The sequence below is a fragment of the Leptonotus elevatus genome, chromosome 21, assembly GCF_054856555.1.
Source record: "Leptonotus elevatus isolate MCC_2025b chromosome 21, RoL_Lele_1.0, whole genome shotgun sequence".
In the NCBI taxonomy this organism is placed as follows: Eukaryota; Metazoa; Chordata; class Actinopteri; order Syngnathiformes; family Syngnathidae; genus Leptonotus; species Leptonotus elevatus.
This window is the reverse complement of record NC_141259.1, coordinates 5,922,386-5,937,793: the sequence shown is the minus strand read 5'-3', so window position 1 is coordinate 5,937,793 and position 15,408 is coordinate 5,922,386. Positions and strand designations below refer to the sequence as shown.

At 40.3% G+C, this 15,408-nt stretch overlaps 1 protein-coding gene across 1 annotated transcript; it reads left to right on the top strand.

Annotated features, from left to right (window-relative positions):
• Nucleotides 1-453: 453 nt before the first annotated feature.
• On the top strand, nucleotides 454-14,033 carry LOC147155676 (uncharacterized). Its single transcript, XM_086066518.1, has 5 exons — nucleotides 454-606; nucleotides 4,276-4,352; nucleotides 4,721-4,862; nucleotides 6,236-6,281; nucleotides 7,911-14,033. Exons 1-5 carry the CDS (start codon nucleotides 506-508, stop codon nucleotides 12,615-12,617), a joined length of 5,073 nt encoding a protein of 1,690 aa, XP_085922644.1. The 5' UTR covers nucleotides 454-505; the 3' UTR covers nucleotides 12,618-14,033.
• Nucleotides 14,034-15,408: the final 1,375 nt, after the last annotated feature.

The window sequence follows — 15,408 nt, the reverse complement described above, 5'->3', positions numbered from 1 at the left end:
GTTGCAATAAAATTAAAAAATAGCCTTAATGCTGGCTTGCTTTTGGTTTTAAAATTAAATATAATTTGAGGTGTCAAGTGGTTTTTTTTTCTTTCTAAAAACAGGTACGTTAGTTCAAAAAGAGGGAAAGTATTTCATGTACTGGTACCATTTTTTGTTGTTGTGCCAAGTATTTGCCTTTACTGTCTTACTGTATCATTTATTAATTTTTTTAGGAGTTGAAGACTATTTCTACTCGATTCGTGTTTATGCAAATATATGTTTATTTATTTATTTAAAGTGGAATTTAAGTACTTTTTTCCACCTGTGGTGTCTTTTATTACTGAAAGTGAAAGTTCTATATCGTTTCACTTGACAAGCAGGTCGCCCTTCGACCTTTCCGCGTGCTTGCCATCGACTGGTGCTCGACTCCTTGTGTGGTTCACGCCGCGAGTGTAAATTCCTCACGTCGCGTTTAAGATGCGCGTGTCCCGTCAGCTTGAATCTCGGAACCGGTTCAAATAGAATGTCAACAAGTGACGCAGTGCACTCCGAGCTGACAGTTCGAGGAGAGACGGCGACGCCTCCGCACGGGGAAGCACACGAAGCACGGATTTCGACTGCAAGGTGAGACAAAATCGATTAAAATTTTGTATTTATGTTTGTTTTTGGGGGGTTTATGTGTCACTTGTCACGTTTGGTGTGGATTGTGTTGATTTTCCCTTCCCACGTATTCTTGCGGATGGGCTGGAACGCCGAGCTGTTACTGACTCTGAACTTCGTTTGCAAACGGCGTGTTTTAATGTTCGACTTATCTATGATTCTCCTGCACGTTCTGTGGCTTGTCCAGAAGCCTTTCTCGTTGTCCGTGAAGGTATTTCAAGTCGTTCGGCCCTCAGATTGAGCTATTTGGTGCTTTTTATTTGGTTGTTATTGTAGTTCAGAGCTTGTTCTTGACCGCCTAGTAACAGCGATAGACATTTTATTTGTCCGTGACACGAAATATTTTAATAAAGTTATCCCTTAAAGATGAGAGCAAACATCAACAGATTCCGTTTTTTAGGCTCATTTTAAATCACTTTTAAGCATGTGCATGAATGTGGATTTTTGATTTAATTTGATTTTTCTTCAAATACTCTCTCTTTCCTCAAATCGGTATTGTTTTTATGTTTGTACATAGAAGCTTACTAAACTACGTGTGATATAAAGAGTGTATGATATGTGTGACTGAATTTTAAAAATACTTTTTTGACACATGGGTCACACTTGATGCACATTCAGTTCTGCAACAGAACGATCACCATGGATACACAAAGCCACTGGCTGCACAACTTGCGTTTCTTTGCACTTAAAGCCATTTACAGTCTGAAAGATTTGCCGTTTGCCTGAAGTGTGTGAGAGCGAAGTTGTGGGTTTCTACAAAACAAGTCTGGTTCTGCCCTGTCCTCGCTTTAATGTTGCAAATCACTGCAAGGTCATTAGGATGCATTGGGAAGATAAATTAGGGTGTCAATTATTTGCAGTACATCTCAATTACGTGTTTGTGCGTGTTGAGTACACACCCACACTTAGTTCTGCCGGGATCCTTGTGGTTATGTAAGTGTTAGTTGCCTGAAAAGGCCACACACCCACAAGTAGTGAGGCCCTTAAACCGGAGCCGACATACCTCACACGCAATGTTTCAGACTAACGAGCTTGTCAAAGAAAACAATTTGTTGTCCACCTGAAGACCATAAAAACAAACTGTGTGACATCATTCATACAGTCGCGATAATGTTACAATGTGCAGAATGCTGGGATCAGTTCATCTATATTTGGTGTCAACAACGGATTAGCCAACTTATTGGGGAGACTGATTGCGTAATATCCAGTTGTTCCATCTGTGGTGTGTTTCAAAGCGCAAGCACTTTGCTTTTCTATAGCCTAATCGTCAGTTAAATTTATGCAAATTAAGATGCTATCACAATAACATACGTTTAGTTTGGATTCATGTGTGACTTTGAGACATTGAGATGTAGTGATGTTAAGTGACAAAGTGCATTTTAGGATTTTCATCACTAAAAGTAGACCCGATATGATGGAGTGTGACGTTACACCTGACATGAACATTTGATTCTAAATCTATTACGCAGACCAGCTGCAACAATGTGGAGTGTTGTCTAATAGTTTGATTGTATAACTAATTGAACCTTCACTGTGATAAATTATAACTCTTAATGACTGTTAATTGCAACCACAATGCACATACCACGGTGACCGTGCCAATCAAACTTAGCATTAATAACTTTGGAACAGCAGAACATTTCACACAGCACTCGATCATAGCCAGTAAATAATGAACAAAACAAAATCAACACAAACAAAATGAAATCAAAATGTATAATACACAAAGACTTCGTAAGTTAAGGACATATAACAAATCAGACATTGATAATGAATGTCTCCACTGCTCTAGTTCCTACAACTTGCTGGTTAAATGTGATGATGGCAAAAATAAATAAAAAAATTTTTTTGTGAGTTCAGGTACATTGTGTGTGTGATGTGTTTTGATTTCTTCTCATGGCCCGCAGGACCAAAGACGTCTGCATGAAAGGTGTGTTGCGCTTGGCACTAAAGCTGTATTGAAGCTGTTCCTCCCTTCTTTGTAACTTTCTCGCCTGTCAGGTCATGCAAATCTTTTATGAGCCACACATTATACAATAACGTAGAGGGTAAAGAGCAGCTGTATAATCCATGTCACTCCGGGCAATAAGCTTTTTGTATGAGGAATTTATGACGGGCAAATCATTTGATGTCCTCATAATTCAACTACAAACTAATTTGTCTTCTATTGCCCCTAAAATCATTGTTAAAATCATTCTTTATGTTACAGTAACATGCAGGTTCGTCATATTCATATGAATGTGTCACCTTTTGTTGTGTTGTCATGTTAGTGTGGGATCAGCATATGCGCGCTTTGGCAGCGATGTAAAGTGGGTGTTTGGGCCGTGTCATCTGCGTGTAAAAGAAAGTGTGGATTATGTAACTGCTGCTGCTTATCAGTCAAAGCGATTACATGAGAAAGCTGATCTACCACCCAGATTTAAAAGTGTCATTTATTGGACGGAGGATATGGCTTCGTTCCAAACGCCCGCGCTATCTAATAAGAGGGCTGTATAAAGATTTAAGATCTCAAATGTTGTAAAATAATAACGCTTTGATTGACACTATCAGGGAGTTATTTCCTCTGCAAACAAGGAAAAGCAGTTTAAATACAGTGACGTCATTTCGGGTTGAAACCTGCCTACGAGTTCAACAATGAACAGGAACTCGGCCGACCAAAGTTCTTAAGAAGTGAAGTCCATGTTTACATGTTGTTTCATGAAGCATAAAAAGTTAATCTGATAAAGACACAGATTTGTAAGCAATGTTGTTGTAATCTGATTTGTGACTTTACTGTATGCGTACGTGCGCCACACTTGTGTGCTAGATTTTTGTGAAACTGTAGTGAACGCTTAAAAGAATATAACACACGCAGATGTAATTTAAATTGATTTCTCTCGGGCCTCTCTTGCCCCTCAAAACTGGGTGACTTTTTAACAAAGTTTTGCAGTAGCGCTAATTAGATTGATGTATCTGAAATAACTGGTGTGTAAGGTTATTTTAGTCAACAAAAACTAACAAACTAACTACATTTCAAATTCTAAAAACATTTTCGTTAATGAAAAAAAAAAACTAACTGAAATAAATTTTATGTTTACAAAACTACAATTCTAGCAAAACTGTCCTTCATTTTAGTCTTTGATCATTTATTTAATACAATAACCTTTTAGGTTTACTTTAAATGTGATTTTAAATACCTTTATTTCGATATTAACCAGAATAAGAACGTGTGAAAGTGTCACAAGGAAATGACGTCATCTAGCAGCAGCCAATAGAAAAGCTTTTGATGACGTCACTCCTATGCGACAATTTTGCGTGCTTGACTTTTGGCTCTAATGGCTCAGTTCGCCTACTGTTCCATTAAACTCAGCCGAAATGCAACATTAAGTAATAAATGTGTGTGAGTGTGTTTTTATATTAAATATTACACACAAGTAATACACTTTATTATTATTTTTACGAAAACTAATACTGAAACTGACTAAAAGTAAGCATTTTGTAAGTAACTAAAACTACTAAAAACTAACAGAACCACACTGAGAACTAATTAAATCTATATATTAAAAAAAACTAGGAAAGAAATAAAAAACTAACAAAAATACAAATCCCCAAACTATAATAACCAAATTAATTATTTTTTATGTGCCTTTGCAGACAACGGGACGGGTACGAAACGCCACATCTGGAGCATCCTAGCCGCCGTGCCGTCACACATGAAAGAACGGCCAATGGTGAAACACGCGCGTCTGACATTTAAAATTAAGATTGAATGCTGTCTTCACGCCACATGGATGTGCACGGCTCCAAAAAATAAAAGGAACACCAAAATTGCATTTCCCATACTTTACATACCTGTATGTACGACGTCTTGATGAGACGACGGATGGTCTCCTGCGAGGTGATCCACTCACTTCCTGGAAAGTCTGTGGAGTGTCATGGTGGCAGTCACTGCAACAGTACACGATGCCCGAGAAGTGCCTGATAGTATTCAGGTCTGAGTGACTTGAATGCCGATTTATGTATTCCCTTTATTTTTGGGCCGTCATTTGTTTACAATTTGGTTTTCAGAATCTAAGCAATTGCCCTGAATATCTTACAGCACCAACGTTTCCAGCAGACCAGGTGGCTGTTGATCGTGGGACCAGATACATAACCTGTATCGTTTCAACACTCCCCAACAACCTGGACCTGGATAAATCTGAGATCAGCCTTAAGAGGAAGCAAGAATCCTGTGCATACAGGTAAGCGCAGTACAGTCATTTCAGCACGGCAGTTAGCATCTCAGATGCACAGAACAGTATTTGAAGAATGTCAAGGATGCTGCACGCAGACGTAAGAAATATCCTCAGGCGGGCACATTTGTTGTGAGAGAAATGCTCATGTTAAAGAGCTTTTCTTGACTTTAACAAAAAGCAATATTTTGATGAGTAGTGTAATATTGGGACAGTTCAGGGAATCTACAGGTGCAGCTAAATACATTGGAATATCATAGAAAAGTCAAAGAAATGCTGACAAAAAAACGTGTTTCGTTTTTTTACAATAATACTATTTGTTCTATGCAGCCCCACTAGTCGAAACACGATATTCTGTATAATATTGCACTTGTGGAATATGAACTAAGCAGCAAAATTCACCCATATTTATCCAACTCAAGAGGGTGGCCATTTTGCCACTTGCTGTCGACTGATGATGACATCACAGTTGCTCAGGGTTCAAGTAACGACCAATTACGGCTCACCGTTTTCTGAAGCTGAGCCGTAATTGCTTATTAAGTATTTCAGCAGTGCAATTATGGCCTTATTTCTATTCAATTTGAAATCATGGAGAATGGAGAAGTGAAGTAATTTGGAGTGAAGTAATAACCTTGGAAATATTTTTTTACAAAATCATTAAATATTTATGAAATAAAATAAAATAAAAAAATATGTTTTCACTTTCATGCTGAAATTTGTTGATTTTTTTTTTTTGACACGAGAATAATTATTTACCAAATTTCAAATGTCAAACTGAAATTTTCGAGTGTTTTTGCCACCTTGGGAAAATAAATTAATCATCAATCCCTAAACTATTATAAATGCGTGCACCGCCCTTAATGAGAAAGTCCCGCTGTTGCTGTCATCATTTGTGGTCAGATTTTGAATTTCTATTTCTATTTGCAGCACATGACGAAGTGGCACACCCCTTTAACTGACTTTTTAACCACCTGCAGTTCTTGCATGACACTGAAAACACAACCTTACCGAATACACTGTAAAAATCTGGAAGTGTGTGTGAGAGAGAGCCCGTGTAGTACAGTGTGATCTTTGCAACCAGACACACATTCCTTCTTAGTGCTTTCATAAATGGAGACAGGTGTGACTTTAGTGTGTGAAAACTGTTTAGTGAAGGCAAGAGGACGGTGGAAAGGAATGCTGGCCATCGTGTTGCTCGGCATTGCCGCACTAAATGTTTGACATCGAATCCGTGTAAAACGTTAGCATTTTTGTGTAGCAGGCCTGTGATAAGACAAAATTGCACATGTAATCAGGTTTAATTGTTCATTTAATGAATTACCTTTTTATTATGCGAACTTGAAACAAATTAATTTTATTCAAACTTTTGCTTTCTCCTCCAGTTCAAATGAGCCACTGAGGTGTAAAACTGTGGGCAGCAACTCTCAGGTAAGGATCAGTTATCATAATAATGAAATGAGATTTGTAATTAATTATAAGAACTGCCCAATGTAGTCGCATCTTAAATCTTTCTAATAATTTTAAAGACCTGAAAATATATTTATGATCTGATCATAATACTTTTACTGATATTGTGTCCTGTAAATCATCAGCGGTAGAATAAGAAAGGGAAGGGTGTGTGGGTGTGTGGGGGTGTGTGTGTGTACTTCCAAATAACCTGTTTGTCTAGGCCTGAATAGTTTAGTTTTGTACACCTTGGGAACAAACACTACAGAGTTTATATTGCACTATAATAGCTGAAAGAAATACAGTGAGATATTCAGTAATTGCGCTAATTTTCACGAGGTTCAGTTTTCGACTATTTCTTCTAGGGATAGACCGGGCCGATTAATCGGTGCCGATATTGAGCATTTTGACGAATATTGGCATCGGCCTTTTAGAAGAATCATACGGCCGATAATATATTATTTTTAAAATGTGTCAACTTCAGGGAACTATTTCTTAGAATTTTCAGTTAATGCTATAAAGAGATGCTGCTGATCCTGGGGACTCTCTGAACCTTCTGATTTTGTTTGAATTTATAACTAATAAATACAATTTTAATGCTTCAAGATATTTAGAAATTTGGGGAAACTTTATTTACTGTAGAAAACAATAGGGAGCTATTTACTTGTTTAAGTTTTTATTGAACTTTTAAAGACATGCTTCTGCCCTTGGGAGCTCTCTGAACTTTTTGTGAGAATTTAAAAACAGAGATGTCTATTGACAAAGATTTTTTTTTAACTCCAGTATTTTACGAATCCTAAAAGTTGCTCAATAAACATGTGCGTAAAATTTCAAAAAAATTAAGAGCTATAGTTTTTGTTTTTTTGTTGCCAATATTTTCCCTTTTTGTGAAAATGAATATTGGCTCCAATTATCGGTTATCGCCGTCCTTGACTACTCATGATCGTATCCCTAGTTTTCGTACATCTCCTCGGTTTTCAAACCGTTGAAAATGGACGGTGCCAAACTCATCCACCTGCAGCTAATCATTTCCATGGCTCAAGCAGACACACAAAGCATCACTCGCGCACATTTATTTGTGAAGTTTGGACATGACTATAAAGTTTGATTTTAGTCAGACTTATTGAAAGAGTTTCATCCCGAAAACTGAAGTTCCACTGTATTTTCTATTTCTTGGCCATAAAAGGATACAACTATCAACAAAAAATGTGATATTTAGTGGTCAGGAATATGGCCTGTGACTGAAATGTTGCCTGCTTCATTAGAAGTACTCATACAAGTTGCCCCCCATAACCACAATCAAGCAGCCCACTGCTCCAAAGTCCCTTGATGAATTCAAAGCAGAGGTCATGACTCATAAACAACCAAAAACAACATTCTCTAATTTTGTCCCTATTTGCAGCTGGTATTGTCATCTGTTTGCTGAAAAAAAGTCTTATAGACTGTTCAAAGTTTAATTTCATCTGACCTTTATGTTGACCTTTATATTGGAACCTGATGTTGCCCAAAAACCTCATCATAACCAAATGCATCAACTATTTCCTTCATTGATTTTTTTTTTTTTTTTTAAAACAACCATTGTTTACCATTGAGTAATTCTTGTTTTGGCAGGTGAATAGACCAACTTCACTACCAGAGACTTCCAGAGCAACAAGGAAGTCTCCATTACCACAGAAGATATCATATCTGGCTGAGAAGGACAAAGACATCCTCACAGTCGGTTTCAATGGTTGTAAGTCCAAAAGTGGGCTTCCGTGTGGATTGCAACCAAGAACAACTGTCTGTGGATCCACTGGATTAGAGCATATAAAGGACTGTGCTAAACTTGAGAAGCAAACTGATGTTGAGGAGCTACCGTCACCCAGTGAAGTCATGTTATCTTCTGCTATGGTGACGGTTCTTGCCCCCTCTTACAGTGGCCGACTTCGACGGGCCAAAAGGTTCGATACAACAGGCAGTCTGGAAACTTTGGCACATTTTCCAGGTGTGGCCAATTCTGAGGCAAGTCGTCCACAGGATTACTCTCAGAGGTTTAACATGTCGCAAGCCCAGTCAAGAACTCCGTTTCTGAGTACGAGGCAGAACACAACAGGCTGGTCCACTAAATGTGTTCCTCAAAATTTGGACTATGAATTGAAGCGCAAAGGTACTAGAACGGTCTCGTTGGATGGAAGCTCTAAAGCGACAGAAATCAAGAAAGCGCAAGCAAGTACTACCTGGGATCTATATAGGCAAAAAAGGACTCCACAAGATGGTCATCCAGTGAGACGCTCATCCTTGAGCTCAAAACCAACTACGAGCAGTCTTCTTCTGTCGCTAAGAAGAATAAACAACCAATCCATGAACTCTAATAAACCTGCTCCATCTGAGGTCAAGCCAATGCCTTTGAAGAGTGGCCAAGATGCAAAACTCTTCTCAACACAGGTGACTCAACCCTTTCAAAAAACACTCGAAAGGGAAAGATTTAAGCCGCTCCACTCTTCTTTGACCGTTTCTCCAATGGCACCTGAGCCGCAACCAGTTGGTTCTCCATCACTGACGAATGACAGTAAAAGAGGCACATCGAAAACAAGCTTGTTTTCCTCTTCAACCATAAACAAAATAACAACGGACACACCCAAACAATTACAAACAATGAATAGGGCACAGCCGAGGCTTTCAAGCTCCAGTCAAACATTTCTCAGTCAACCACCAACGGACAATGAAAACAATCGGATAGGTTCAGGCAGAGGCTTAAGCCTGTTTTCTGACAGCTCTGTATCTTCGCATAAACATATTCCGTATGACTCTGGTGTGCCCTCAGAACGTGGTGCGCCTTCCAGAAACACACCTGGGTCATCCTCTTGCCGGTGGCAACAAAATAGCCAGAAGGGCAGTCCAACTCCAGTTCTCACCGACACACCCAACATCATAAACAAGCCAAACACACCCTTAATTCCCCTATTTAACAATAATTGTGACACGGCAGCTCGAAGTCTAACTAATAACAAAAGCCTTAACTGTCAAATCTCCAATAGTAGCAGCAATAGAGGCACAACGGAGCCAGTTAGCAATGGAAGCATCAATCCTGTGATGAAGAAAGGAACTGGTAGAGTCATAGAGAAACATTCGGACTATTTACTTGACAGAGTAGGGTTTGCCAAAAAACTTTATGAGTCCAGTTTAAAAAAACTAGAAGCGCAAAAGTCTCAAAGTTTGCCTGACGCACACCCTCTGAGTCAAGCGAATAATTCCCTGAAGCGTGATGTAAGCAATGGCTCAATTAAAGCACATGTGAGTGAACTGTGTCACTTTGTGTTAAATCCAGAGAGCCCTGCGTCCCCTGACAACAAATACAGAAATTATCAGAGTTCACTCATAACAAATAACACTCACCAAACCACGACAATTAAACAATGTTCACCCCTTCATAGCACCAATACTCTCAACAATCAGGCTGTTCCTTCTAAAAATGTCTCTGGTTTCTCACAAAATCCAACTGCCAGTCCTTCATTTCAGTCCAAACCAGATTCTTCTCGGACCAATGTTAACACTTCATCAGTGATCGGCTCTACATCCCAACCAAAAGTCCCCGATATAGCCACCACCAACGCACCTCTTGACTTTATAGAAAGGTATGATGCCACCTCAAAGCCTTTTCAACCAAAAGACGTATCCCGCCACGTACCAACGGTAAACGGTAGCCCGGCAACTCCCACCAAAGTGACTTCTACCAGTACTCTTACCATAACATCACCTCTCCAAACACACCCTGCCACCACAATCAGTCCAACCCGAAAAGCGGGAGGAATATTATCCTACCAATCCGAAAAAGACTATAAGAAATCCGCCTCAAGCCATGGTAAGAGAGTGAAACATGTCATGTGGGAGGACTCTGAGAATTTTGAACCCACTAAAAACCCAGAACCATCCGTCCCGACGAGTCCACTATCTCGCTCGAGGTCTCAACAACTCATCAGGGCCTCATCTATCTTCTCTTTTCTAAGATCAAGCAACCAAAACACAAAAAACACGCCTCTTTGCACTATGCCACGCAAGACTAACTTGCAGGTGGGGAAAGGAGAGAAGTATCGATATTTGTCTTCTGACTCTGTGGATCAAACTTTGAGAGAGGGAGGAGAATGTAAACAAAACCCCAGTAATGCAATGAGCTGTGATCAAGAGAGAAGAGAACCAACTCCATGCAGACTTCAGAGGTCACAGTCATTGCAGGCTGATGAATTCCTCTATCAAACATCTGCCCGCTCGCCCCCTGCCGACTTTTCAAATAGATACAAGATCCGTTACAGCCCCCCACCGTATACCACTCTCCTCTCCTGCCGAGGTGAAACTAAGAAGGCAGCTCCTCGGACATCACTCTTCCAAAATGTAAACTCCAATTCAAAGTATACCTCAAATCATCCCTTACATTCTCATTCAGTTGCAGATGCAACCTCGCTATCGCTTAGAAATTCACCAAAACCATCCTCTCCTCTGCAGAACAAAACGTTATCGCATGAAAATTTATTGTATGGTGTTTCACAAACAAATGAAATCAACAACAACAACTACAAGAGCACATGCCATAATCAACAAACCGGTCGCATATTACTCATTGAGAGCAGAGTTGATGTCATCCCGCAAACTCTGCAAAGTTTAAAAATGGACATAACTGCTTCCACTCCAAAGAACACAAACCCTGAATCATCCCAACTTTTTACAAAGACGCTCCCATCTGTAGAGGCAAAGCCAAGTGAACATTCACACAGAACTCTGAGTCATTCAAATCCAAGCTCAAGTGGCAGCAGCTCAACCGAGAGTCGGTCTGTCGGTGATGACGTTAGCAACAAAAGTATGAAGGAGAGCGTGATGGCTAAATTCAAACTTTTCTCAGCAGATAGCAACAATGAGCAAAGCCCAAAGAGACGCCGTTTTGTTGTGAAGAAAAGTGTCAGCGTGCCAAACTCAGAAAACGAGAAGGCCAATAAGACTTCCAATAAAATGGACCAGGTTATCAACAAACTGAGGCAAACGTTCAGCACTAAACGCCCTGATGATGAGCTCCATCCGCGGAAATCAAGGCGAGCCTCTGAAACACCCTCTGTCAGTGGAGTGAGCGATGCCAGTGACGCCACAGTTGAGGGCAACAGAATTGCTGAGCTGAAGGACGATAAAAGGGCAAAACACGGTGAAGAGTGGGCACAAAACAGATACTCCCTCATACCAACCTTGTCTGTACAAAACTCCATTACAGAAAATGAGTTTTTTATTTGGCCAGACAAGTCCAGTCCCAAAGAGCAAAACAAAATCAATTTTGGTCCCAAAAAATTGTCTGACCCGACTGATGTTAAGAATAGATTAACAAACTGTCTTCTGTCTGTAGATCCTAGTCCCAGGAGAAGCCCTAAACTCTCAGGTGGTCAATGTACTAAGTTCAGGAAATCTACATCCAGTTCCAAAAGTCCATTCTCCCCCTTCTCCTCTTTTTCCCCACACTCACCATTTTCCTCACCCGACGTGGTAGACGACAATGTCTTCTACAGCCCAAAGATTCAGCGCAGAAGGGAGACCTCATCACCCTGTGAGCCGGTGGAAGGAATCAGCTTGGTGGGTTCACGGAGAAGCCGGGCCTCCACGGGCCCGCCAAGCACAGGTCCGATACAGGACGAGGCATCATGCTATGCTGATTTAAAGTATGGCATTGAGCCAGGGAGGTCCGTTTCTGTAAGCTCAGTACTCTCCAGTCGGCCGTCAGGGCCCGGACGGATCTCCACTGGCCCCAGATTCATGAGTGTGGATGACCTCTCGGAATCAGACCCAACTTACAGAAGCGCTGATGAAGATTTTAATCAGTGGCTAGAGAGGAATTGCAATCAAAGACCAATCAGTCAGATGCAGTCCAACTTCCCCAGTGACGCCGGGAAAATGAGATCAAGATCTCTTCCTCGGTCGCTGACTCGTCGTCTGGCCCAGTGGAGCTCGGGGGTCTCTGTTTGTCCACCTGCAGACGCCACGGCGTCAATGTCACCCCGTCTTTGGAAACCCAAAAGGAACACTTGTCATTTTGACTGGGAGACAGTCAGCCCCCCAACTCCTCCTCCAACACCTCCTTTGTCACCACAGGCCAGACGCATGTCCAAACCTCCCTCGCCTAATTTTCCCAGCCCAACTGGAGAACCAATGGACAGCCAGTCCCCCAGGTTGCATTTGCCCACTCAGGGTTATGTCTCCAACCTAAGCGCCTTTGAAGAGTCCACAGACAGCAGCTCGGATACGACGACAGATGATGAATATTACTTGGAAAAAAGTGACGATGAAGAAAAGGAGACGGAATTGTGAAAACAGTCGCAATTGTATTGCTAGTTTCTCTTAAATCTGTGACCCAGGACTTGATAACAATGGAAAAAATAAGCGGGGAGAGACGTGCAACAGAAACGTGGAAAAAAAGAAAGATAAGAATGTAGGCCGACAGTCATGGCAAGTGACTTGAAGTGGCTCGTCTTTATTGACTGCCTGTGTACAAGTGTGATGTCAAGACCACGGTACGTTCCAGACCCACTTGCGATAGGTAATATAAAGGGACCCCCCACCACAGGTTCTCTTCCTTTTTTCTTTTTCTTCTACTAACACTTCGACCACTACTTCAATTACAAAGCATCTCTTCAGATAGACTTCAGTACTGCCCGACACGTTGTGGTACATGGGCACGAATAATAAACCTGGTAGAATGGCGGTAAACTGTAAAGCGATGTATGTATGTATGCACAATTATGCTCTGCTAATTATGATAAATAATATATGCTTAGGAGTCATTTTGGACAGCTGCATGGCTTCAAGTGCGGGATTTGCATCTGTGTGGTTGTTTTAATTTGTGTTGTTCCGATACCGTTTTTTGGCCCCTGATACCGAATCCGATACCCAGCTTTGCAGTATCGTCCGATGCCGATACCATACCGATACCTAAGTTTATTTTTTTTCTCAACATGAAAAAGCTGTCTTGCCATTGGTTCAGAGCATTCGAGGGCCAATAGGATATCTTAGCTCGGCATGCAGTGAACATGTCACACATCAGTGAATGTCGTGCAAGACACAAGATGCTGCATCCAAAGTCCTATATTAGCGTCAGAATTAATGGTATCGGCATGTTACTTGTTAGTACTCACCGATACCGACGCCACTGTTTTAATGCAGTATCGGTGCCTCTGCTGATACTAGTATCGGTATCGGAACAACACTAGTTTTAATCCTCAGGTTTGATGTTTGATATCATGCATTCAATTTATTCCACTGAGATTCGTGGTTGTCCGTCCGGTTCTTGAGAGTGGAGTATAGTTTTATTTGTGGATATTGTGTGTGTTTGTAACAGTTAACATAGTGGTTGCTGAGAGTGTACTGTATCTATCCCACTAGGTAGAGCCACTACACTGTATTGGGCTTGTATCCACTTGTTGCTTAAATGCTAAGACCAGACGTTTCTTCTGCTGCTAAGCCATAACTCAACTGGTGAAGGAGGATTCATGTTTAAAAAGATTATTTTGTGTGCTTGAATTCCATGTTGATATTTTAAATGATGTTTATTTTCTTAACCACATTTTTAATGGGTAAAGGAATCATACTGTATGTCATTTAACATTTGTTGTCAAACATTATAAAGTGCTTTATACAGTGCCAGAGAATGTTTGACTAAATATTTGCACAGTGACAATTCAACGTCCTAATATACAGTATGTGTTTTATAAATAAATGCAATGTTTCCAACAAGCTCTCGGAATTGAATATGTGCCATTCATTTAGTTAAATGGTGTCTTCAGTGTGCCATCATTACAGGACAAGTTATTCCATCATGAGGTCTATTTAGTGAAAACGCAGTCTGCTATGGTGATAGTTGGGTAAACACAGGTGATATACATAGTAGGTCATAAAATAGTCACTGGTCCCGAAATATATGTTTAGGTCCTTGATGCACTTTGCACCCTTGAAATCTGTCTCGTAGTTTTTGCACCAAATAGTCGTTGCCCTAGAGACTACAGACGTGACATCATGCGGGCGTGGTTGAAGAAGCTTTCCATTATGTCATCATTTGGAAAATACAGCAGTGGCCACACAGCAAGACTTTGAAAGTGGCCTCATGTTAAGTATTTGAAATTTAATATGCAAAGAGGTTAGAACATGAAATTTGTACGTCAAAATCTGATTCCATAATGGGCATGACCAAAACAAACTGAAAAAAAAAATGATGATCTGCTATACAAAAGCGACACGTGCAAATGTCAACAGTATTGGCTTTCATACAACAAAAAACTCTCACGGGGAGGTGCCGCAATTAACATTCAGTACATTTGATCTGCCCTGGCAGTCAAACATGGGAAAGTTTGATTTTGCCTTTTCAGTTTGTGACGCCTACTCGTAATGATTCGAAAATATTTGGTTCACGCTTTCTCCAGAAAATCCAATCATTTGTATGATTTTCTTCTGATTTCACTTCATTTCTGTATTGTAAAAAATGTATTTTAAGCACATTGTAGCTACAACAGCCGTCATCTTTCACAGCCTCCCGCACGTTTGTGTTAAAAATGTCACTCTTGCATTGCAGACATTGTTTCATGACCAGGGTGGAACATTCTGGGTCTTGTTGTGATTTATCCTTGCCCCATGTCTTACACTCATTACACATTTTGCTTGAGGAAATGTTTTGAGTCTCATAAGTCTCATGAGTCTCGTGTGAATCATGTGCCTTAACATGTTGGTAAATGTCAAGGGATTATAGGCCAGTTCTGTTTCTGTTGCCAAGTTTTGTTTGGCTACATTTATCTCCTTTGTTAGTTCAGCACCTGGTTGGCTGGTGGAGGAGCACACTCCCAGCGGTTGAATAAGCAGGAGAGAACAGGAATAATGTGCAATGTGCTTGATTGAAATTCCTCACGTTGTTACATCGCTGACTAAATGTATAGCGCGCACATTAAGTACAATGTAAAAATGTTCTTAATGCTTTTGTTGCGTTCCGACTTTCCTCGGGGAATGGTTTACTTTTTTTTTTTTTATTATTATTTTTTTTTCTTAAAGAGCTCAGTATTGTTCATTCGGAAATGTCATCATCATTGCTCTTTATTTTTATTTTTTATTTTTATTT

Excerpts from the sequence above, each read along its gene's own strand:
- LOC147155676 (XM_086066518.1), top strand. The coding sequence starts at position 506 with ATGTCAACAAGTGACGCAGTGCACTCCGAGCTGACAGTTCGAGGAGAG. Across the intron at positions 607-4,275 it reads GCACGGATTTCGACTGCAAG|ACAACGGGACGGGTACGAAA; the intron begins GTGAGACAAAAT and ends GTGCCTTTGCAG. Across the intron at positions 4,353-4,720 it reads ACATGAAAGAACGGCCAATG|CACCAACGTTTCCAGCAGAC; the intron begins GTGAAACACGCG and ends AATATCTTACAG.